Source organism: Salmo salar, chromosome ssa01 (assembly GCF_905237065.1).
Source record: "Salmo salar chromosome ssa01, Ssal_v3.1, whole genome shotgun sequence".
In the NCBI taxonomy this organism is placed as follows: Eukaryota; Metazoa; Chordata; class Actinopteri; order Salmoniformes; family Salmonidae; genus Salmo; species Salmo salar.
This window is the reverse complement of record NC_059442.1, coordinates 140,444,828-140,471,215: the sequence shown is the minus strand read 5'-3', so window position 1 is coordinate 140,471,215 and position 26,388 is coordinate 140,444,828. Positions and strand designations below refer to the sequence as shown.

At 40.9% G+C, this 26,388-nt stretch overlaps 1 protein-coding gene across 1 annotated transcript in view; it reads right to left on the bottom strand.

Annotated features, from left to right (window-relative positions):
* The window catches only part of LOC106565912 (astrotactin-2), a 448,985-nt gene that overhangs the window by 179,041 nt on the left and 243,556 nt on the right, over nucleotides 1–26,388 (bottom strand). The window contains exon 11 of the mRNA XM_014133602.2: nucleotides 3,609–3,759. Within this exon, the coding sequence (XP_013989077.2) occupies nucleotides 3,609–3,759 (151 nt within the window). The remainder of the gene's footprint in view (nucleotides 1–3,608; nucleotides 3,760–26,388) is intronic.

Sequence of the window (26,388 nt, the reverse complement as noted above, 5' to 3'; positions counted from 1 at the left end):
TCCTGCCCTTCCACCACTTCCCCTGTTATGGTTATTATTTTGTGTGTCTTCCAAAGCCACCTACTATAGCATTTCCCACCCTGAACCCTTCAAATTGGCCAGTTTAAGAGGTTTATACAGCTGCTTCTCATCCCCTCTCTCAGTAATAACATCTTAGACAGAGAGGTGGAGTGCACACTTAAAAGGATTCGTTTTCACAAAAAGAGTCAAAATATGATTGCTTTAGCAGAGTACTCATCTCTTTGTAACAATTTCCTAAGTAATTTGGAGATGACAAGGACTCCCAATGATGTCTTAAAATGTTGTGTTATGGGTTGTTAAAAGTCCCTAGAAATACAATAACAATATAGTAGAATTAGTCAACAAATGCCTACTGTATTTAAACACTAATTACATAGCTTGATTGAGTACCCATATTGCATCTCACTTTGCTAAGTCACCCACACAATGTGCTTCCTTCGTTGTCAATCAAAACTATTTTCCTTGACTTTTATTCAAATGCTCTTCTCCCCTCTGATGGTAATGTCATACCTCTTAATCAATGCTAAATCTGTCATGATATTGATGAAAACCATATGGTGTAAGACAAATTATGTCAAAATAATACCTCCTTCTGTTCTCTCTGATAGGCTAGCTGACATTTGTCTCTCTGTCTTGCGTCTTTGCTCTTTGGAAAAGTGCTATAGTTTAATTCCATAAAAGATGAAGCCATAATTCAATGTCAACCTTAAGGTAAGACACAACATATGCAATGAAAAGCTAGCCTAGCTTTTGAAGGGATCATCACACATTGAGAGCAGTGTCTTTCTTAGTAGAGTTGACATGTAGCTCACATCTGACTTTGAATGTTTGAATGAAATGCGGTAAATGGGGAAAAGAGTGATTACACTGAAAAGACGGTAGAAGAAAAACAACACGTGGGAGTATATGTTTCAGAAAAGAACACGTAGCCGAGAGATAATTTACAGCACCATCATAACTCAATTGATGTACCTATACGTAGTGCACGTTCCGTTCCATAACAATAAACCGTAAGTATTTGAGCCATATGGTTAAGATGTCATGGTAACTGCCAAAATAATGGTAAAACTTGAGTAAATGAGGGATACAAAGTATATTGAAATTAGGTGCTTCCACACAGGTGTGGTTCCTAAGTTAGTTAAGCAATTAAAATGATATTATGCTTATAAAAATGCTGGGTAGGACATTATTTTGGCTACCATGACAATGCCCCCATCCACATGGCACAAGTGGTGGTTTGATGGTTTGATGCGCATGAAAAATATATAAGCCATATCCCATGACCATCTCAGTTAACCAGATCACAACCCAATTGAACACTTATGGGAGATTCTGGAGTGCCTCCTGAGACAGCGTTTTCCACTACCATCAACAAAACCAAATGATTGAATTTCTTGTGGAAAAAAGTTCCAGACACTTGTAGAATCTATGCCAAGGTGTTTTGAAACTGTTCTGGCTCGTGGTGGACCAACACCCTATTAAGACAATGTATGTAGGTGTTTCCTTTATTTTGGCAGTTACCTTGTATATCCAGAGATTCATTTTAAAAAAAACATGACTTTCAATGAATAACACTACTTAGTGGACACTGGTGCCAACTAATATTTTTCATAGTTATTTTCCATTGTTAAAGCAGATAACTCTTGCCCTATTTGTTACTACATATCTATGAACTTCAGGTTTCAGTTACAGGAGCTTAGGCCATGAGGTTTTATCTAATGCACTCATGAAAAATCTCACCTTTGATGATTAAAAGAAGAAAAAGAAAAGAGCAAGCACTACATCACCATTTATAAGTCCTGGTGACTAAAGATGCCTTTTTCTCCAGCATGGCATATTTTTATGATACAGTATATGGTTCCGAGAACAACTCAGAATGTCATGGTAACCATGTATGGAGTAAGACCTGAGGGGTTAACCCTGAGTTGTATGCAGTGACTCTACCTACCCCTCTAAAGAGATAAGCATTTGAAACATTATGGAAATGCAATGATTTGGATACAACTCCGCGTATCTATTACCTGAAATAAAGCTGTGCTCAATGCTCTACATGAGTGTTGTACCCTCATGGGCAAGACAAAATATTGAAGTGCCTTTGAACAGGGTATGGTAGTTGGTGCCAGGCGCACTGGTTTGAGTGTGTCAAGAACTGCAACTCTGCTGGGTTTTTCACGCTCAACAGTTTCCCGTGTGAATGGTCCCGTCAGTGTATATGGATGTAGAATAAATATGTATGTTTCCATGTCTTTACAAATTGGAGGCATGTAGAGTAAGCTGCAACAGGTTAACACAATGTTGCACTATAAGAACACTATTGTCAACTGTGTTGGTGAATCCTCATGTGAAAGACCTCTGAGTGGTATAAAGCAATATTTAGCAATAAATTACATTTGTGGGTAAAACAATTACTCTCTGATAGTTGTGTGAGGCAAAATCCCTTTTAAGCTGGCTCTTAGCGTAGCATAGCAAGAGTTGGGCTGTTGAGCAAATCTCTCTCGATTCAGCAATTGTTTTAACAGTCCCAGTAGAAATTGTAGTATCAGTGTTTGGCTCTCATTTTTAGGGACATACAGCCCAGAGGCCAGTCAAATTACAGCAGCACCCTATCCCCTAATGATCAAGCCATCCATCACACAGCTACCCAACTGGCCCATAAATTTAATTGGTTTACGACTCGAGCCCGCCCAAACTCCCGTCAAACCTCTGGCATTGGAACTTTCCCGTCTCTCCTCCATCTCTCCTCCCGATGTAAATATGCAAATGACCAACCACGCTCACACAAAGATGTACTGTATTGCATATCAAATCAACTGTAATATGTTTCCTACAGTACACTCTGAGGTGATATCTAGAACCTAAAAGGGTTTTGGAGAATCCTTTAAATAACCCTTTTTGGTTCCAGGTAGAACCCTTTTGGGTTCCATGTAGAACCCTTTCCACAGAGAGTTCTAAGTGGAACCAAAACGGGTTCTACATGTTATCAAAAAGGGTTATCCTATGTGGACAGCCGAAGAACCCTTCTAAGAGTGTAGGCTACACTATGACAGCCTATAACTTTTAACGTTTCTGGGTTTGGCAATGTAGCTACTCCTGAAATTTCAGTTTCAGACTATCTTTTTTGGGATATACATGATTTGAGTAAGCTTGGGATCATGACATCTTCGTTTTACACCTGTTTGACTTGCTTTCAATATGCAAGCAGGTGGTGTGAACGTTCACACTTTTGCCAATCACAGATTTAGAAACATGCCCCAAGATCATTATCATCATGGAATGCTTAACACTCTTCAGAATGTGGTGGGAAACGACCGGCGCCTACTCCCTTTCCTCTGTATCAATGTGTATGTGTTAATTAGCAGATCTTCAACTGCCTAAAGCATCTTAACTCAATGAAGTCAAACTGAATCACATAAATCCTCTAAATTATGGGAGGTTATGAATCCTCTAACTGAGAAATTACACATAGCTGAGAAATTACACTTACATATAGCACTTCATTATGCAGCAATTGTCATTGTGTCATACTAAGAATAAATGTGGGAATTACATTTCTTTCGAGAGGTTTTACAGAGGTGACAGTAACTCACCATACAGCCTGTTGAGTCGACTCTGCGGTCCGACACACACTTGAAGTTTTTCCGGCAGCCCCCATTGTCCTTGGAACAGTCTCGGACCGGGCCGAAAGACGCCAGGAGATCATCTACTGTGTCAAAGTAGGTGGACATGATGGCCTCCTCCCTATGATGGGCAGAGAAGAAGAAGACACTGCCATCAATAGCCTGATCAGAATAAAGCCTGAGCACTTAACTGAAATTGGATTTAGTCATACGTTTACGCCTTGTGACTCAGGCTGTCCTACTATGGAAAACGCACTGGCACTACTTCTGATGGATTTCAGAACTCGGTTTGGTTAGTTGTACATAGAGAAAAACAGAACAAATACAGCAGTTGGTCATTTTTGGGGGGGATGCTTCAAAGTCTCCTCTGTGGCTCAATTTTATTACCACAATAACCCAATCTTTTCCTTTCCTTACAAAAACTGTATTACCTCAATTTCCTATTGTTGTGACCCTCATATTAGTGCTATCATATTGTTACAAGATAAATCATGATACAACCATTACTTTGAAAAAGAGAGAGTTTGAAAAGGAGACTTATCGTCCCCTACTTTGAAAAAGAGAGCGTTTGAAAATACATATCGTCCGTTCTGTCCTTGGTGTGCAGTACCATTACTTCTACTGGGATATGTTGCTACTTTGTCGTGCTGTGGACTGTGGGAAAATGGTACAGATGGAATCAGATGAATGGGTACGCATTTCAGGAGAGACAGAATGACAGAGATCCGCCAGCCATTTAAAGCTTAAATCAATTCCATTGTGGAATCGATCTCCAAAAGATATACTGGGATGTTTGGGCCATTGTCCAAGCTCTGTATACAACAAATGGATATTTGGTCCTGATGGAATAAAGAAAACATAGAAAGCAAGGTGAATGATGAGAGAGAGAGAGAGAGAGAGAGAAATGTATTTAATTCTTCAAGGAAGAGGAAATACGATACAGATCTCAGACCACGCCACGATACACACATATTGTGTCGAGGGTGGGAATATGCAATAAGGCTGCACGTTTCTATTGTGAATAATCAGGGCAGGAAGGAAAAAGGTTAGCAGCATTTTAGGCTGCTGCTACATTGTTGACTGACACTATTGAATGATAATTACTACCAGATAGCAAGGCCTTAACCCTTTAAACCTGTGAAATGTCTCCAAGTGGCCACACACCTCTCCAAAGTGGGCACAGTTCCTACATAATTTCAATGCACTTTCATAGCTCAAAGAAGAGTCTTCAATGATAAGGTGTTTTTTTTATCTATACTAGCTGTGTCATTGATGAACTAAAGCAAGCACACTTGTAGTTGTTTTGTTTGGATCACAACCCTTTATCCCTGCCATCACACAATTACTGTCGTTTTTTAAGCAATCCAAAAACGTCCGTTTAAATAGCAATTTGCATCAGGTGGGCATAATTTGAAAGCTTGTTCTATTGCCAACATGACTAGCTAAGTTATAAAATAGGATCTCACAGTGTTAAGCTTTCACAAGGCAATTCAGAGAAAGAGAGTGTCATTTTGGTGAGCATAGAAAGGAGTCATGTGCATTCAAGTGCTTGTTCCACGGCAAATTTTCTTCACAATAGACAAACATAGGCTCATTCTGTTCAGAACAACCCAGTGTGATGCCATGTCATCCTGTAGCTTATATCAAACCTAGTTATCATAAACATTGATGCTGTATATGACATGAGTTTTATGATATGGAAGTGTGCAAATTTGGATTCACAGGTGTTTGGCTTGCTTGTATGACATCAAAGTGGTATTTATTATAATCCTCAAAGTCTCATCTTTCAGAACACATTGAGTCCTTTTAATTTACAGGCCTTCCCTCACTCAGACAACAAAAAATGCAGGAGTGATGGGGGCAACTTCTTGTCCCATGCGGTACTCATTTTCAGAACACGTCTGTCAGTCAAACAAAACCCATACAGCGCTGTGAAGCACAGAGCCTGAGCTCTGAAGTCAATTATAGCACGCTACTGTACAGCCACTGCTTTCCAATTGTCGTGTCTTTACTATGTATTCAATTATATAACATGCTATTTTATAAAATCAATTCTCTGTAATTAATATTACCTGATTAAACTAATCATGTAAATGTAATTAACTAGAAAGTTGGGGCACCACGGAAGAATGTTTATAGAGCTGTTGTCTTCCGAATAAACTCTTAAAGACCTGGTAATCTTTTATATCAATAGCAGTCAATTATTAATTGTCACCTTATTCAGTCTCATCTGAACGTCGTATAATTTTTCACAAATCCTGGCTAACAAGTTGAATCAGCAATACAAAATGTGGTTTATTTATTTACTAAATAATCACACAGAATTACATATACACAGGATGGATCATACATTGATTATTAATTATGTCATAAAAGAAAACGTCCCTAGCGGACAAAGCCAATATGACGGATGGTTACACAAAGAAAGTGTCACGTCCTGGCCAGTATAAGGGTTAATTAGTATTGTAGTTTGGTCAGGACGTGGCAGAGGGTATTTGTTTTATGTGGTTCAGGGTGGTGTGTTTTTGTAAAAAGGGTGTTTGATTTAGTAATTCCGGGTTTTGGGTTATGTTTAGGTATTTCTATGTGGAGTCTAGTGAGTGTATGTCTATGTTTGATTAATTGGGGTTGGGACTCTCAGTTGAAGGCAGGTGTTGTCTATCTGCCTTTGATTGAGAGTCCCATATAGTAGGGTGTGTTTGGTAATTGTGGGTGATTGTTCTGAGTTTAGCCTTGTGCCTTACCAGACTGTCTGTATTTCGTTCGGTCATTTGTTTTGTTATTTTGTACGTTCATTTTGGAAGTTAATAAATCTCAAGATGAGCATACACATACCTGCTGCGTTTTGGTCCTCCATTACCGACGACAAGCGTGACAGAATCACCCACCACCAAAGGACCAAGCAGCAGAGGAAGGAGCAGAGGGAATTTGGATTGGATACATGGAGGAAATGGAGCAAAGACCGGGAATGCTACCGAGGAACACGACTGGCGATTAAACCCGAGAGGCAACCCCAAGAAAAAAATTTGGGGGGGCATATGGGTAGTTTGGCGGGGCAAGTTTGGAGCCCCAGGCCAAATCCCCGGACTGTTTCTCGGAGGCCAGTTAATGGACAGGTCTTATGCTTTGGGGTAATGGGTGTTATGGCGAGGCCAAGTGTTTTTAGGCCAGTACGCGCTATACCAGCGCCCCGCAGTTACCAGGGGGTAGTAGGCATTCAGCCAGAAAGGGCGATGCCAGGTTTAAGCTCGAGACCGCCAGTAAGCCTCCATGGTCCTATATATCCTGTTCCCGCTCCACGCACTAGCCTAGAGGTGCGTGTTCCCAAGCTGGCATATCCGGTACCAGCACCACGCACCAGGATTATAGTGCGTCAGCCCGCCAGTCAACAGTCGTCATCAGAGCTGCCCGCCAGTCAACAGTCGTCATCAGAGCTGCCCGCCAGTCAACAGTCGTCATCAGAGCTGCCCGCCAGTCAACAGTCGTCATCAGAGCTGCCCGCCAGTCAACAGTCGTCAGAGCTGCCCGCCAGTCAACAGTCGCCAGAGAGGTCAGACTGCGCTGAACTGCCGGAGTGGCCAGACTGCGCTGAACTGCCGGAGTGGCCAGACTGCGCTGAACTGCCGGAGTGGCCAGACTGCCCTGACCTGCCGGAGTGGCCAGACTGCCCTGACCTGCCGGAGTGGCCAGACTGCCCTGACCTGCCGGAGTGGCCAGACTGCCCTGACCTGCCGGAGTGGCCAGACTGCCCTGACCTGCCGGAGTGGCCAGACTGCCCTGACCTGCCGGAGTGGCCAGACTGCCCTGACCTGCCGGAGTGGCCAGACTGCCCTGACCTGCCGGAGTGGCCAGATTGCCCTGACCTGCCGGAGTGGCCAGACTGCCTAGACTGTCCCCAGTTGCCAGACTGCCGAGACTGTCCCCAGTTGCCAGACTGCCCAGAGTTGCCAGACTGCCCCGACTGTCCCCAGTTGCCAGACTGCCCCGACTGTCCCCAGTTGCCAGACTGCCCCGAGTTGCCAGAGTGGCCCGACTGCCCGGAACGGCCAGAACCGGAGCCACCTCCTGATATAGGTGGGTTGGGGAGGGGGGGGTGTAGCACAGTGCCGTCGTTGACGGCAGCCACCCTCCCTTCCCTCCCTTTAGTAGGGGGAAATTTGTTTTGTTGTTTGGGGTGGTTGTTTTTTTTGTTTTTTTTTTGTTTAAGGTGCTTCCGGGGTTAGCACCTTTAAGGGGGGGTACTGTCACGTCCTGGCCAGTATAAGGGTTAATTAGTATTGTAGTTTGGTCAGGACGTGGCAGAGGGTATTTGTTTTATGTGGTTCAGGGTGGTGTGTTTTTGTAAAAAGGGTGTTTGATTTAGTAATTCCGGGTTTTGGGTTATGTTTAGGTATTTCTATGTGGAGTCTAGTGAGTGTATGTCTATGTTTGATTAATTGGGGTTGGGACTCTCAGTTGAAGGCAGGTGTTGTCTATCTGCCTTTGATTGAGAGTCCCATATAGTAGGGTGTGTTTGGTAATTGTGGGTGATTGTTCTGTGTTGAGCCTATGCTTTGCAGACTGTCAGTTTATCGTTCATTTTCTTGTTTGTTGTTTTTGTATTCGTGTTGATTTAATTAAATGTTCAAAATGAACAACTGCACACCTGCTGCGTATTGGTCTACCTTTTCCGATGACGATTTTGCATTATCGTCAGAAGACGAAGATACTTGTGACAGAAAGAGGGTTGGGTTTGAATGAAAGTGCGGGATGACTGAGGAACAAGGATTGGGTCTCTATCGAACCTTATGACGCTATGCTATCGTAAATACAGAATCTTATGCATTCTAAATAACGCCCATTCGGAAAAGGAAAATGCAAGAAATAGATTTACTCTGAGCTGCACTTCGATAGATTGGTTGAAGATGGAAGGCTGGGTTGCCCAGCAGAGATCTTCCTTGTCCTTTGAATAATATTTCTGGGCAGATACGTTGTAGTCTGTCATCTTGTGGTAGAACGGATACGTTGTAGTACCATTGTCATGTGGTAGAATGAATACGTTGTAGTACCCTTTTGTAGGCCACACACCCATTTACAGCTGCTGCTGATAACTCGACGTCTAGGATATATCACTCCTTTAGTGAATAAGAGTTCAAAGTTCATACCAAGTTGCCATACTATAACCTCATACTATATTCTAGCTGGTATAGTCAAATTTATCCTTCCAGCGAGGCGATCGTCACCTCCACGTTGAAATTCGCCCTTCTAAACGTATGGACATCAGTCCTCATGTCATTCGGAACACAATGATAATTTCGTTAGATTGTAGTGGTTCAACCATTCGCAACCAGAGCTCACACTGAGGTTGGCTTAGTTCGCCGTGAATTGGGTCACAGGGGCTCTTATAGAAATGTAGAAAAGGGGTTGGTTCATCATTTCCAACCAATGCCTATTCACGTGGGCGTGGCCACTGATTGAGCATATTTTACTTCTGAAAACAATTCTCTCATTTTAAAAACAAAAATTTACATTTCATCTTTTCACAAATAGTTTCATATTTAAACATTTAAATTGCACAACAATTCCATGTGAATCTGATGTGTAGACTTTCCAAGATACAGTTTATGTTGTCCTATCATGAGTAATAATGTCTCAGACAACAACTGATCTGACATCATATTCTTTAAGTACCAACGGATACTTTCAACTGGTTGGATTACCGAATATTATTGTTCGGTTCCCAACATTTTGATGTTACAATACTCTCTCTATGTTAACAAAGAGTCCATTCTGTAGAGTGGAGAGAAAAAGGGGAAGGTATTTATGGGGGTCATAAACCTCCCCCAACAGGGCAACGTCATGACACAATGTAGGCACTTCAGTGGCCAAATCAGAAATGCTCAACCCGTATACAAGTACAAGTGTAAAGGGCTTCTAAAGTGACAGAATGAGACATAGTGAAGGAGAATATAGAGCTACAAAGACAGACAGACAGACAGACAGACAGAAATAGAGGCACATACACACAGATATTGAAGAGAAAATACCCAAGGACACCACTCTTCCTGGCACAGTACTACCGGCAAACAGCAAAAACATGTGTGCCACTGTGTCACTGCCACCCGTTTGTTCAAAGCCACCAAAGCTGCCATGTCTGTCCCTATCTTCTGGCCTGTTGTGTTGGGGAGCAGGTGGGAGTCTACAGGCGTAAAAGTGATGAGGGGGATTACGAATGGTGGCTTTTTGGTCCGATCGCTTCCAATATGATTGGACATGATTTCCCAAGGCCAAAGATCTGGCAGTGCGCAGGGGCCTGCCAGCTTATAGTAGGTTCAGGAGGCTGATGCCTGATAGCCCTCTGCCTCACACAGGTGACCACTCTGCCCAGCTCACAGGAAATTAACAAGTCATTAGAAGTGTAATGACATATAATGAAGCCATGAGTATTCCCTGTGTTTAATCTGAGCTAAACCATGAAGTGCCCTGTTTATTCTCTGTTAACCTATTTGTACATTTTTGAGGTTGTTGCTTGTCAGGTAATGTGGTCTTGTACTACTCAGATCTAGAGTAGCAATTCACCATGGTAACTAATAGAAATAGGTATAAGGAAATGCAGAAGCATGTTTTTTTCAGTTGGTATCATCAAAGGCAATACAAGATTTTAACAGAGACAAAAAGAGTGTCCATGATGAAAGGCCATCACATCTTGGCCAGTGCAAAACAAAGAGTAGCCAACCACAATGACAATCTGTTGAGCAACACACAAATAACAATCTGAAGGGGATATTGTTTTGAGCTCCTTCTTATATTGTAATCCTCTGCCAGAAAACAAAAAGCAATCTCTACGGTACCAAAAGTAAAAGATGGATTAGAAAATACTGAAAAAATAGGACAGTGTGACAATATTAGTGTCTTATTTACTGTAGCTATACAGTATCATTGTGACAGACTTGGTTCACCTAGAGTTCTTATTCCAAACGGTATGGTATGTGTGTAAGCATAGCCGCGGGAAGTAGGGGTGCTGACGATGCTGCAGCAGCCCCTGAAAAATCCAAAATAATTCTGGAAAAAATATATTTTCACAAAAGTACTGGGCCTTTAATAGTCCTGTACTAGTGGACCGACATAGCCCCCTCTTGGCAAAAAAATCACAGCACCCCTACCCCCAAACTACTTCCTGTTGATGTGTGGAAGGAAAGAGCTTAACAGTCAAAAGATCACTAAAGCTCTATATTATAATGACCTTGACATAGGTTCCCTCTGGAATTCCTTTTAACTGTTTTATTCCTCAGTGACATTATACAGTGCTAGCAATATTTCTTACTGCTCCAGTCTCCTGTTCAAGTGCTACATTAACTTTATGCTCTATGGTTATCTCAAATACACTACAGTTATTCAAACATCCAGTTGACATAGTGCAAACGGTTGGAATGATTATATTTTCATCTCTCTACCTTAGCTCTGCTTGCAATATGAAACACAAAGGCAACACATACTGTACACCTGCATCAAACACACACACACACACACACACCCACACACACAGTTATTTATTTCCAGTTGGATCACAGGAGAGAAAGCATTTTGTGAGAAGAGTGTTGAGAAGGAGAAGGAGACGGATGAGTTGGTGGTGAATGCCGCATGCAGGGGAGAAGGGGGCAGTAGTGAAGGGTGAATTATTGATCTTAGGCCTGACATGCCTCCCTGCTGCGTTCTGACTCCACAGGGGAGATGGGGTCAAAGGTCAAAACAGAGGTTTGAATCATGCTGAGAACACCTTTCCATGGATACGTCACTGTTTTCCACTGGGGTGGAATGGATAGAGGCAATATCAGTTAAGTGTTAACTTGAAACCAATATAGCTCCTCTCTGTTTGGAAATATTGTTTTAATCAATGGCAGGTCTCTGAAAATAGCCTTTTATTCATTCCAATGTTTGTTTTCCTGAATCACTATTATGACAAACTATCACTCTGGCCTCTCAATCTTCTATGGAATGGGAACATAATTTTGCAGGGTCAGTTTACGGGGTGGTGCGATCGCACACAATTACAGCAACTTCAATATTTTATGGAGTTGATCCGATGGCAATTTACTATGTATGAAACTGTCATTTGTGAGGCATCGTGGGTAGGGGCTGATGGCAGGTCGCGTACCGGGTTTTAATTGGAGAGCCGGCATTGATTGGACGCACTTGTCAACATGCGTGATGGAAGGCCGAGGATATCAGCATGCTCCATCCATTAACTTTTATTGCTAATAAAGCGAACAGGCACCGCCCGCTGGCATTGTCACAGCCTTTATGAGGTAGAGTGGAGGAGTGAGAGAGAGAAGAAAAAACAACACACATATACGCACACACACACACACACACACACACGAAAAAAGGGTTGAGGGCCCCACTTTGTGTACTATTAAGTGGTGTATTAAGGAGCTGACTCCTAGGTGGCATAGCAGTGCTGCTGAGGAAGAATAAAGGGGTCAGGCTGGAGGAGGCCTAGAGGAATGTGTTAGCTCACGGCGGCACCACAAGCCGAGAGGTCGCTTAAGTGTCAACACCTCACCATGCCTGACAATGTGTTAGGAGTGGAGAGAAACAATAGAGACAACACGTCAACAGGTCCATCTAAGGAAAGATGCAGAGGATAGATGATCGCTGCTTGCTCTCTCACCTGCAGAGCACCGGAAAGCATGCCTGAATATGCAGTGTGCTTTTTAAAAGCTAGACACAGCAAGCTATTCAGTAGAGCATGACCTTCCGTAGTTCCGTCACAATAACTAACACGATCTGAATAGAGACGCAGGTATTGTTTTTGTTTCTGTGGCAACCTTATATCATGAGGACTCCCATGTCTTCGACACAAAGAAAATTGAACCATAATTAAAACTGAAAGCCAATGTTAGTTTTTTGTCAACCTAACTGACTGCCAAGCTTGAGTGAGAACATTAAATTAAATAAAAAAACTATGCTAGATACTAAAATTAGAAATGAAGAAGCTTTGTTTGAAGTTCAGACTCTTTTTTTCCAATTTGGCTTTGAGGGAAAGACAACTCTGGAGCTTTATTACAAGTCCTGAATCAAACACCCAAACCACCTCAGCTTCTTATGAAAGACAGTAGCTACATGTTTGGATGTTGGGACCACCTCTGCCGGTCCGTTGAGTCTGGGTACTGAACTCCACGTGTCTACTGTGAGGTTAGCGGGAGGAGAAGGAACTCCTGTGGGAAAAATCGTTTTTTTTTCTTGGAAAAGGAACAAAAGTGTATTCTTTGGAACAGGGCCTTGGGGAATAGAGCACACAGGGAGGAACGACATGACTCAACAAAGGGGAACAACAGACTGTGAGTGACAGGCAGATAGGTGCCACTGTGCTAACAAACCATGTACCCCTTTCTAGTGCTTTGTCTGCACTGCTCTTATCGCTGTGGCAATTAAGAGAAAAAAATAACGAATACAATGGGATGCATATTGCAAATCATTATTTCAAGGTATCAAAGTAGTTACCTCTATGGGATCGGTGTCCCCCCCACGGGACGGTTGAGCTAACGTACGCTAATGTGATTAGCATGACGTTTTAAGTAACAAGAACATTTCCCAGGACATAGACATATCTGATATGGGCAGAAAGCTTAAATTCTTGTTAATCTAACTGCACTGTCCGATTTACAGTAGCTATTACAGTGAAATAATGCCATGCTATTGTTTGAAGAGAGTGCACAGTTATGTACTTGAAAATGTATCAATAAACCAATTAGACACATTTGGCCAGACTACAACATTTTGAACAGTAATGCAATGGTTCATTGGATGAGTGTAAAACTTTGCACATATACTGCTGCCATCTAGTGGCCAACATCTAAATTGCGCCTAAATTGCAATAATACATTGTGGCCTTTCTCTTGCATTTCAAAGGGAAGATTTGTCCCCTAAAAACTCCAGGCAGAGCAAGAAACTCACTGACTTAATGAATCATTAGAGTGAAACAGCTGCACATCAAGCAAGACAGCAAGGCGCTTAGCGACTCAGTCTGAAACAGTCTTAAGATGAATACATCCTTACTAACAGCACACACATAGACGTAGAGGAACAGTTTACAGAATACATCAATATAGAGAGCTTGTCTGGAGAAAAGGAAAGGAACGGGGGAAGAGAGGGAGATGGAAGAAATAGAGTGCAAAGATAACAAGAATAGGAGATAAACATGGAGGAAGAGAGAGAGGGGAAGAAAGGACGGCAATATGGGAAGTGCTGTCAAACACATCATTGTGCGATTAAAACATACTGTGCCGTTCAGTCAGATAGCCAGAGGACATGCGATCTGGCTCCTCTGAAAAGAGACATGAAACTCACAGTCTCACTGAGTCTTCACTGAGGGAAGACTGTAGCGCTGTATAGTCTTTCATGTGCAGCTGTGCACACAGCTCAACAGTCGGGAGAAGGTCTGATTCACCAAATTGCAGTCTAGGGACACTGACAGCCTCCTCTGAGGATCGCATCAAACACACGCTCTGCAAAATCACAGCCATTTTCTTAGAAACAGCCTTGATGTCGTTGAAGAAATGAAAGCGTGCTAAACTGACTGTGCATAATTAGCATGAGCTCTACTGTAATGAGATCAATCCAGCATTAATGTTACATATTTCATACAAAAGCACATTTTCTTTGTGCTAAATTCTTATTTTAGTTTTTCATAACTTTCCCATTATGCTGTGAAATACAATTGCCAGTATAATACAATATTGCCTTTTTTAGGCAATTGATAAAATGAGAAATATGTGTATAGTTTTTTACAGTTTTATTTCAAAAGGTATATTATGAGCATCTGTGTAAAAAGCATTGAGGACTATGCCAGGGTGAAATGATCTAATATCTCCATCTCAATGACCATATCTGCATATCTTTCAACAGTCTCTGTGGATTCTTCTCAATGAATAGTATCTAGAGGGGTTTCCATCACCCTCATATCATAGAGATGTATTCCCCATTCACACAGCTCTCCCAGGCTGCCCATGGTCATGCTGCCATGTTGAGTCAAAGCAGACTGAACAGAAAGGGTCCCTCTGGGATGGACAGATAAATATTAAACAGAACACCTTCAAACAAACAGAAATACAATTATTATGTATGAAATTCACAGTCCAGTTCACACAGAATCCAATCCCGTAAATTATACAATAAAGGAACGTTTGTAGGGTGCTTAAAGTAACACTGTGGGTGAATTTATACATTTGTTCGTAATAGTGTGCTTCGTATTTTAAATAGCTTGTTTCAGATTTATAGCGCTAAACACTGGATGACTCTGAGGTTGTGCAGTTTCATTTTGGTAGCCTTTGAGTGGTCTTGTTACTACCAAAAAATGGCTTGAGAATTTTAATAGAGCGTATGCATTGACCCTCTGCTTGAGAGAGAGAGCGAAAGAGAGAGAGAGAAGAAAATAGCAAGAGAGGGAGAGAAAGATTACTGCTAACTACGTCGTACGTTAATTCAGTGTAGGCCCAATGCAACTGATATGACCTGAGGCCAAGCCAAGAAGAGTTTGTTTGCACCCATAAGTACCATCATGTAAAATACACAATAGTAAAATTGCTGGTAAAAACATAAATCGTTTATGTATTCATACAGGGTGATTTCATAACAACATTTGTTGTAGTTGTTGTTGTAGCAGTAGTAGTAGTAGTAGCAGTAGTAGTAGTAGTAGTAGTAGCAGTAGTAGTAGTAGTAGCAGTAGTAGTAGTAGCAGTAACATTACTGGCGATAGTACTGGCATTTTCCTAGTGGTACAACATAAAGTCATTATAAATCAAACATACATTTCTATAATTATTTATGACTGTAGCTAGTCACAGCAGGAGAGCAAATATCCCAGTCATTCACGTTCTTCCACTGTCTTCCTCCATATTCACCTACCAGCATAAATCATTACTTAGAAGCAACATAGTGCATAATGCTATAGAATGCAAAGGCACAACTACTACAATCATTTATATTCGATATGACAAGTCCTTCAGCTCTGTAGAGCAGTAAACATGAAACTGACACACTGGACTGACCAAAAGAATGACCTGGCCATCTCTTCCCTATAACCATGTTGAAAGTCTGTTGTCAATTTGTTTACTGTAAAATAGCATTGTATCTGGACAAACACAAGTTTACTAAGGGTTGGTAACAGGCTGAATGGTCTGCTATTTGAGCCAGTTAAGGGGGCTTTACTATTCTTGGGTAGCGGAATGACTTTAGCTTCCCTCCAGGCCTGAGGGCACACACTTTCTAGAAGGCTTAAATTGAAGCTATGGCAAATATTGTTTTCTTCACCAAGAAAATCCCCTCCCCCACACCTCACAACTCCCACACTGATGCCTGTATATTGTGGGGGCGATTATTGGTTTATATTTAATTGAATGTGTGCCAGAGGCAAGCATATGTGAGTTGAAACGGAGGGTCTATAGTGTATAGCACTCAACCACTAATATTCATTGCAGGTGCAATTTAGGGTTCCAATGTTTTGGTTCTAGTTTGGCACCATTTGATTTGATTTAATTGCATTTCCCTATTACCACTGATGGTGTCATCCTTATTAACGAGCAATGTCCATTCTTAGACCATTAATAATTTCTGACATCTCATTTGGAACCTGTCTAAGACTGTATAGATGTTTTGGGGTTTTTTAAGAAGTGAATTCCCATGGCAATTCCATTCAGTATGGGAAGGACATTCAACAAGCACAGCACTTACACAAATGACTGATAATTGGCTGAGAGAAATTGATGATAAAAATATTGTGGGCGCTGTTTTGTTAGACAGTGTGGCTTTTGACATTATCGATTTGGAGAAGTCTGTCCATAATAAAGTGCTGCTTAGCCTTCTTAACAACACTATCAACAAGGCAGGTCCTACAGGCCCTAGCTTTGTCGCACTGAACTACTGATCAGTTGTGTGGTCAGGTGCCACAAAGAGGGATTTGGCTGAATTGGCTCAGAACAGGGCAGTACGGCTAGCCCTTAAATGTACACGGGGAGCTAATATTAATCTGGCTGAGATTGACTTCATCACTACTTGTTTTTGTAAGAAGTGTTGACAAGCTGAATGTACCGAGTTGTCTGTTTAAACTACTAGCACACAGCTACTAGCACCATGTATACCCTATAAGACATGACACCAGAGGTCTCTTCACAATCCCCAAGTCCATAACAGACTATGGGAGGTGCACATAACTACATAGAGCCATGACTACATGGAACTCTATTCCACATCAGGTAACTGAGGCAAACAGTAGAATCATATTTATAAAACAGATACAAATACACCATATGGAACAGCGGAGACTGTGAAGAGACACACACAAAAGTACAGACACACGCACATGCACACACTCTACACACACGTACATTCGAATATTATTGTATGGTGGTATTATAAATGTTGTATAGTAGATATGTAGTGGTGTAATAATATAATAATTATATGATGTACTGTTTTATATTTTGTTTTATGTGTAATGTAAGTTCCTTAATGTGTTTGGACCCCAGGAAGAGTAGCTGATGCCTTGGATCCTAATAAATACAAATACACTGACCTACTAAAATATGGATATGTGAATTAAAATGCATGAAATATCTAAGAGCCTGGATCCCTCAAATATGAAGATTTTTTGGTTTGTTTACATGTACTGTGGGAGTGTCAAAAGATAAAATATGGCTAAAATATTACACACAGGTAGCCTTTCAAATGTGGTGAGATTATTTCAAACATGCTTCTTCTTCAGACTTTGTGATGCAATTCTGTTCATGCAAAGGTTGACTGGACTGCAGTTAGTCCAGATGGAATGGGTTGAACCTTTATTTCAGCTCAAGCTAGTAGTGAGTAATGCAGTGAGTTGGTCACTCTCTATTCAAAGCACATTTCCTCACTCATCTAACCTATTCAAAATCAGAGAGAGAGGGCAAGGGAGGGAGAAAGATTACTGCTAAGAAAAAAATAGATAAAATATGATAAGAGAATGGTAGAGAGAAAGACCGAACCAAGAAACAGTTACCTAGAACCAGACTCCCAAGTACATGTGGTTGCTTCTTGCTGTTTTGTGAAATTAGTTTCTAGCAGCAGTGGAGATGACCTATTAAAGTCGCCGCCTCTAATCACTTCCTAGTCCCACTATCAGGAGCTGCTACTCACTTCCCTGTTGTGCCACTAGCGGTGCCTGCACCGCACTAGTGTTGATGTTGGACTTATATCAGAGCGTACACGTCCCTACGCCTTTTAATAAGCCCTAGTGCAAAACAAGGTTTGACTCATCAGCACGTCTGTTGCATATAAACAGGTTCTAACAATGATTATGGCTAGCGTATCTAGCCATGGTAATCACTACAGGGATCTCGCTCTCTCTCCTTATTTATTTCCCCTTCTCTCATGGTATTACTATGCTTGAGAGAAATTGAGTTCAATTAAAAAACCAGAACAGCTTCAGGCCCCTTGATCATTTCAGCCCAAAGTCCCACAGCTCTATAGGGTGACTGTTTAAAACTGAGATGTGTGTTTTGGTACTGAGACAGAGGGCAGATGGCATTTCAATGGACCAGTAGAAGTCCCGTATGTTGTTATGAATAAGGCCATTAATGCCCAAATCAATAGGTAGTTGAAGGGAAAATGGATCAGAAAACACTTGATGTACCTTTGTTAGATGTTCAGTCTTTTGACCCTGTCTAGCAATGCTGTCTTTAGAGTGTGCATCAAACATATCTATTTCTGCTCTTCCCTTCATGTTTTCAAAATAGGAAAAGTACTTACTTCCATTTGAAGTCCCATCTTTCGAACTGCATTAGCAGTCCCATCCAACAATCCCACTTTGATTTTCAGCGATGTCAATTAAGTAAAATAGCAGTTGAGAGACTGGTCCTAGAGATTAGGGTTCAAACCTCAAAGGGCATCTTCACACTGGTAAATATCAAAGTACATGAGTTAGTCTTTGTCTACTATACAAAAGGTTAGAAGTTTTAATTAAAATAGAGTAGGTCTATGGACCAAAGCCCTGACAACAATTCCTCCTCTCAACCATTAGTTTCCAAGGAAACTGGTTCCAAATTGTGAGGAAACGGTCAGCTATCTAACACACTCTCACCAAGAAGCTGAACACATACACATGTAGGATCTTAATTTGAGCCAGTTTGCTACAGCAGGAAAATAACCCTGCAGAAACAGGAAATGTGAACTCTAATTTGGATTATACTTCATGGACATTTTTGTAGGGGTTGATACATTTTTCGTAAGGGAAGATCAAATCTTCAAAGTGGAAATGACAAGACTTATTAAACGTCAAATACACGACACGTTTAAAATGTCCTGCAACACAGTGATCAAATTAAGATCCTACATATTTAGCAGCAGAAAATGTTCATTTTCACTGTTTGGGAAAAGTAAAACTGAATAGCTGTATGAGGGAGAGAGACATGTATTTGCCTGAGCAAGTTGAGCAAATATAACCATATTAGCACCCATGGAGAGGGAGCCCTCTAGCATTGGTCACCAATGAATACAGAGCTTACATGTTGACATCTGCTATTAGAACCAATCTATTAAACTGTGAGCTCTGACAATATTTCTAGGTCCCCTATAAACCCTACTGTCGAAGCTGCTGCAGAATCCGCTGCCTCACTACCACAGTATATTAGATGCAATTCCTTAAATGATGCTCGAGAGAACCTTCTGTCACACCAGCAATACATCTGAGCATATCCAATGACAATGTACCAAAACAGGGCTCTGAAACATGTGTTAAGCCGAGTGGTGCAAACAGTTACGGTAATAAGGCATTTAAGCCGAATAGGCTAATGTAGGCTGTAAAACACATAGGCTAAGCTAACCTATAGTTTTATATCAATGGTGCCTGTTGTTAGAGGATGTTCAAAAGTTTGTCTTTTTTTTGAAAACTCTTAAATTGCGTGAGTAGGTGAACGGAATGGAAGTGAATCACTTCCAACTTCCAAGATTCACTATTCATAACAAACTATTACATAGCTCTCCACATTTCTTATGTAGGAAATGTATATATTTTTCTCTCCAATCCATTTGAAAGTGTTTGAGTGGAGTTTAAGTGGTGTTTCGCCTATTTGTTTGTGTGGATGCAGCAGATGAAATAGTGCATAGCTTTGACCTATTTGAACAGACAGCCGTATATAAGCACAAATTGCTTATATGCCTTTTGGTGTCTTAAATCATATGGGATCATACTGAATAGTACAGCACATATGCATTTCAAACTTCACATAGGGTAAGATTGAATAGGTTTTACAATTACAACACAAAGGATGAAGGAAAAAGAGGGGGAAAAAACAGGACAGGCTTTGTCAGTATCTGGAAGCTCATTCAGTCTTTATTGTTAACTTTACATTTTGAGATTTTATTGTAAAGTCCTCCAGGTGACACTTCTGGGATTTTGAATGCCTTAGTTACTCTTCAAGGGAGGTTGAGAAGAGTAACATGATTATGCAGACGTAAAGTGATATCCCATTTATCAAACAAAGAAAATGTTAAAGCACAGTAATTGCCACAATTCTGTTAGTCGTACAGAAAGCTCATGTGTATTGTTTTGTTACGGACATGTATTCTAATATAAACTCTAAAAGTGAATTTCAATGATCTATTTCAATGTACTGGTGTGTGACAGTAGTGATTTGGTAAGGAGAGAACAACAAAGTTACACTTCTCACATTGTCTATAATATATATACTGGTTAGTGTGGCGTTTTCAAAGTAGGCATATTGCGTTATGAAATTACAGCAGTTATTTCTATGATTCTATCATTGCCTGCCTTGTAAATAACTTCTGGAATGGACTAGAAATGAGAAAATAGAATAACAATCAATCCACTGATATTATTTTTGGTCTTTGGCCATGCAGTCAATTACTGTTCCATCTCCATTTGAGGCTGGTCATTTGCAGGCAGTAATCCACAGCAGAGAAATGCGCTCAACGAAAGTAATCAGACAATATATGAGGCTTTTAGCTTTCCCTGAAGGCAAATAATGTGATAAAAAAAGAACTACATGTAATATTTAAATAACGTATAAGTGTCTGCACTACTGTAAATAGGCATTTCATTATGACAGGTGGAAAATAGAAAGGGAAAGATGCCTGTAAAGAAAATACAAATGATAAGGAAGATTCTAGGAAAAAAGAAAATAATCCCTTCAAGGCTCCTGGGAAATGTACCTCCATCGTGTAACCTTTCATCCCCATGTAACCCTCTACCCATCCTAGAAGAACCACAAGCGCAGCATCGCTAACAAAACCGCTATACATAGCCCCCTCCTCATCCTGCACCTGGCCAAGTCAAATGTCTCTGCTCTGCACACACACACACACGCACAGACACACATGCTCTCACACACACAGACACACACCCAAGGTATGCTGGATCTCTCGTCAACACCCTCAGGGCGCTGCCACTCTTATCTGCCCTTACTAGTGCCCCTTTAAAGTTAATAAAGAATCATTAGTCATCTGTCACCTCTCATAGCCCTGTCATGCTTTACACACCTACGGCACAATCACACTGAAATGCTTAATGGTGGCACCTTTCTGAAAGCCAACAAATCCATAATAAAAAAGTTTGCCCTTAGCCCGGGTCTCTCCATCTCTACCTCAGACTCCCTCTCCACCCCACCCCCCACACACAACACCCCATTTGCGCACTCTATTTTTGGCAGCTCTCTTTTCTCAGCTAGCTTACATCCTGCAACAGTAACACATGGCTTTCTGTGCATCATCTGAGCTTGCCATACGCACAAAGCATTGACAAACGACTCCTATCTGGAGGAAAATACAGAGGGGTGAAGATGAACAGAGAGAAATAACGGGTTGTGTGACCGTGTGGAGCGTGCTAACACTTCTCCTCATACATGGCTGAGCTTCTAAAGTGAAAGATAAAACAAACAGAAGTCATCCAAACTCACACCCTGCCCTGGGCATGCATTTGAAATGAGTAACTGTTTTATGTTCTATGTCACGTGGTACTTCCAATGTAACTGCCTGTGTATCATCAATGAGTCTGTCATGCCCTTGAGCTTGTGCCATATGTCAGAGAATACTGTTAATTATATACAGGTAGTGTATGTATTAGTTCACTGGCTAAAGAGTACCTGCACTTCTGCTTCAACCCTGTGCAAATCTACTTCTAATTGCACCTCTGTATCCAAGCCATTATTCCGTCATGAATATATTTTCTGGCACATAGTGCAGATGCTGGACGCAGTAGCATCTAAACAGTGACTCTAATCTACTTGTTATTAATCTGTGTTCTAGCCTTCCCCTTCTGGGTGATGAATCACCTGACTAACGCTGGGAGTAAAGTTAGAGCAATGCCCCAGCACTATAACTGACTCCGTTATTGGTGTGCCCCACACATGATTAATGCTTGTGTTCCAGCTCAGCCCACAAATATGCTGACTCTCATCAGGTACTTTTGTCAGATCGGGAGTACATTACCCAATCTTTCTTTTCCCATTCTTTACTTAATCTTAATAGAGAAATTTGGGACGAATGAAAAATGAGGCACACTGAAGTGATAAAACACAGATTCATCTAAAGGCCTTTAGTTTGAGAGTGGTCGTCCCATAAATAATATTTTTCGACAGTGGTTTAGAATTGGATGTTGATTTATTCATTTGTTTTTGTCCCAGGTCCCCATTTCCTGGGGTAGCCTATGGCTTTGCATATGATGGTGGAGATGGAATGTTTGAGGTTGGCTTGATCATGTGCATTGGGCTATTCATCACCAGTCCAGGCTGTCACAGACATCTCCACATTATCGGCAGCCTGGTATTGACAGAGCAGTGTTCTTTGAGCACAGTTCAAAATGGTTGATGTGCCATTGATTGGAAGATTTATGAAGTGTTTTTTCGACAGCCTGGCTTTATTCATCTCTGCTGGAAGAAAAATTGAAAATAAAACCAATCTTTATTTTGTGGGGGTGATGGTTCATTGAGGTTTGTGATGGACCAATCCTGTTCTAGATCAGGAGAGCCACACCCAACACTGCCCAGATTGACCCATTACAACCCAATCAGGCCAAGAAAAGTCTAGCCTTGACAAGTCTACAATATGGTATCTTAAAAGGTCAAGGAGTTTTCCCATGTTTGATTGAAATAACATTAAACAGCATGTTTAACACAGTATGTTCACCACTACTGCAGCTGCAATATGCTTCAATTTCAAAACCAACAATAAGCCATTGAATACAGTACAATTAGTACCTCTGATATTGATCTTCTAAAGCATTAATAGCCTAGTGTTATGAGGATATCAGTCTGCTAATCTGTCAGTACCTCACAGCATACCACAGTGGATGGAGATGGTTCATAAAAGGAGATTGTCAGAGAAAGCGTGTCATGGTGTAGTGGTCATATACTGTAATTGGCGAAGAACCTCAATGGAGAGTGGGTGAAAACAGTATTGTAGCAGTGTGCTGTGGAGATGTAGAGATGATGACACTGGGAAGTCAAATAATATGTTCTAGTCACATCATAAGATTTCCTTTACAGTCATATAATCAACACATTACCAAAGAGCTAGAACTGAATCTATAAGATATTTGACATGTTCTATGGTTAGTATATATTTGTTGGGGGGTGCAGAATATCCTGTATCATGTGTATGCATAACGCATTTATCTGACAATCCAACATTAGCTACATTATCAGCAAACGGGGAACACACTCTTATCATCAAATCCAGTAATCCTTTTTATTCAAATCATCATAAATCAATGTTCAGCAGTAAGCTCTGCCAACATTGCCCCCTGCACTACCATACCCATGTTTTAATGTGACTAGTGTATTTAATTCAGAGAATGATTCTTCCCCACAATTGATTACCATCTGGCTTTAAATGCCAGGGCCTTCTCCAGGGATATAATTGGCTTCTGGAACTTAATTAAAACAGACCAGAAATTAACAAAGTTTCAGAGACAGCCAGACAAATTAATATCTCTCAGCATTTTAACTCAGAAAAGTTCACATAGCCGCTTCAAAATGTGGTTGGGAAGAAATTGAATTAGCAAATTGGCTAATCATTCATTACAGCAAGCCTACTCTATTCTTTAAAATCACTATGAGAGAACAGTATGAATGAACAATTGCTGGGTGTACTCTCTTAAAGAGCAGAGGTTTTCTTTGAAAAAACGTGCCGTTATGACTAGTCATCTGTCTGCATTGTTTGCATGGTAGTCATATCGACATATTGCATTGTAGTCATTAGTATACTGCATTGTAGTTGTTTGGTACTTACACCACAATTCATAGTCGTTTGGTACTTAGGCCTCAATTCACAGTCGTTCGGTACTTAGACCTCAATTCATAGTTTTTGGTACTTATAGTGGCTGCTCCACTAAAAGTTTTGTGATTATACTGTGGGACTTAGAGGTAATTTGTGGTTTAGTACAGTACCCTGCGTCAACACTTCATTGCTCCAGACCAGCGCAATGGAGAGTTAGAGCAATGATTATGCTTTTGGGTCCTAATGTGTCTCTAACTGACAATGAATGGGCGACTTACACCTAAATAGAAACTAATAATTGTGCACGACTTCAGTACTACTTACTAAAACTGCGGTTACACTAAGGTTTTTATTATTTATTTTGTTATGATTATTTTGTTCTTACTGTAGTACTGTAGGCCACTCCAGACCAGTCATGTTGTACAGTGCCTGAGTGGTGCAATGGTCTAAGACACTGCGAGCTGTGTTGCTACAGATGCTGGTTCAATACTCATGCTGACCTCTACTGGGAGACCCATGAGATGACCTGTAGGTTTCTGGTTTCTCTCCATCTCAAAACATAAATAACAGACTGGCTTTATTTACAAATTAGTAACAATGTCTCACCCCGTGTTCAAGAACAGCCTTTATTTTCGCTCATTTTACGTTATTTGAAAACAAAATCATCTCCAAAATATTGTTCTTTTTTAAACAATGCGATTATTATTATTATTATTCATTTAGAATTATATAAAAGCCTGTTCGATATTCTCACAGGTATATTATTAACCCTGTTATTAGCAGGACAATATATATTGGTCATATTGGTCATGGCTCCTGAGTGGCGCACAATGGGATTGCCTTGCAGTTCTCCAGCTGTATCCACTAAAAGTGCGCAAGGTTCAGGGGGCACGGGATGGGCCGCAGAGCCACGCACAGAAGACCGACCTAGCCCATGGGGAAGGGAGGAGGAGGAAGGGGGAGGGGGGGGTGGACCTCCACCCCGCCACATTGGCAACACTTTAAGGGGCATTGCACTAATAATGGCACTAACTAGGGAAACGTTCCCCGCTGTTCTGTTCTTAGTGCCAGTCTGCACGTTCAAACTAAAATAATGTAAATAATAATGGCATCTTTATGCTTTCGTTAATAAAATAATGATAAAAATACTCTTTCAAAATGCCGATGTTTATTTAGTTATGGATCCATAACAAATTATTATGGGGATAAATATCACTGAATTACAGAAATACCCTCCAATCCTCTATATGTAATTATTGACAGAGATTTACGTCATATTTTTCGATATACTGTGGCCTACCGTAGGTGACTTGAGTCTCAGTAGTGTTGAGTAATGTGCTGTTAAAAGTGGTGTAGGTCTTATTTATTTAAAGAGCATATTGAAGTTAGAAGCAATAGGATTTGAAACAATAGCCTACAACTATTTTAGCACTGTTTCGTGCTGCTCTGAGACAAGCATGGGGACTGGTCTTGATAAATCAATTCGATTTTTATTTTCCCTGAATCTCCGTTTGGGTATTGGTTAGACTAGAATTAGAAAATTAGAAGGAAGAAATGTTATGCTCTTAGTGTAACCTTTATTTAACTAGGCAAGTCAGTTAAGAACAAATTATTATTTACAAGGACAGCCTACACCTTCTTCCCCGTCGGGGAATTAAACCCCGGTCTCCCGCATGCCCACCTGACACGGGGATTCTTTAGCTAAATAGCCCAGTACTGTAGCCAACGACTGCCACGTTGTACAGCGCCATATTTTCCGTTCCATCCTAGCGGAAACACCGTTTTTTTTTGTTTATCTTGGAGTAGAAACACCATAATATTAATCAAATTAATTAAGCAAAACTTCTTAAAATCTGTCCCATATACTGTGTTCTTACAAAAAAAGGTTTTAAATTCTCTAGTACAGCCACTATTGAAGGCTATCAGATGCTTCTCAAAGATGCCCTCTGATGGTCAAACTAGCACTAACTAGCATTAATGGTACCAGTGGTTCACACTTAAATAAAGTGCCATAGAAGTCTGCGGCACCATGCAAGCTGTGCCGCAGCACGCTGTAACTTTAAAAGGACGAACCATTGTAGGCCTCAATCAATAGTCGTTTGGTACTTAGGTCTCAATTCATAGTCATTTAGTACTTAGGCCATGTAATATTTAGACACTATTTATTTTTCCCATGGACAAATACAACAAAATAATAATTATCAGAACTGTAAAAACTCACTGCTAGTGAGTGTGTGGGCAGTTGTTCTAACCTGTTGGGGGTAGGGGGCAGTATTTACACGGCCGGATAAAAAAACGTACCCGATTTAATCTGGTTATTACTACTGCCCAGAAACTAGCATATGCATATAATTATTGGCTTTGGATAGAAAACACCCTAAAGTTTCTAAAACTGTTTGAATGGTGTCTGTGTATAACAGAACTCATATGGCAGGCAAAAACCTGAGAAGATTCTGAACAGGAAGTGGCCTGTCTGACAAGTTCTTGTTCATCTTGGCTCTTTTTA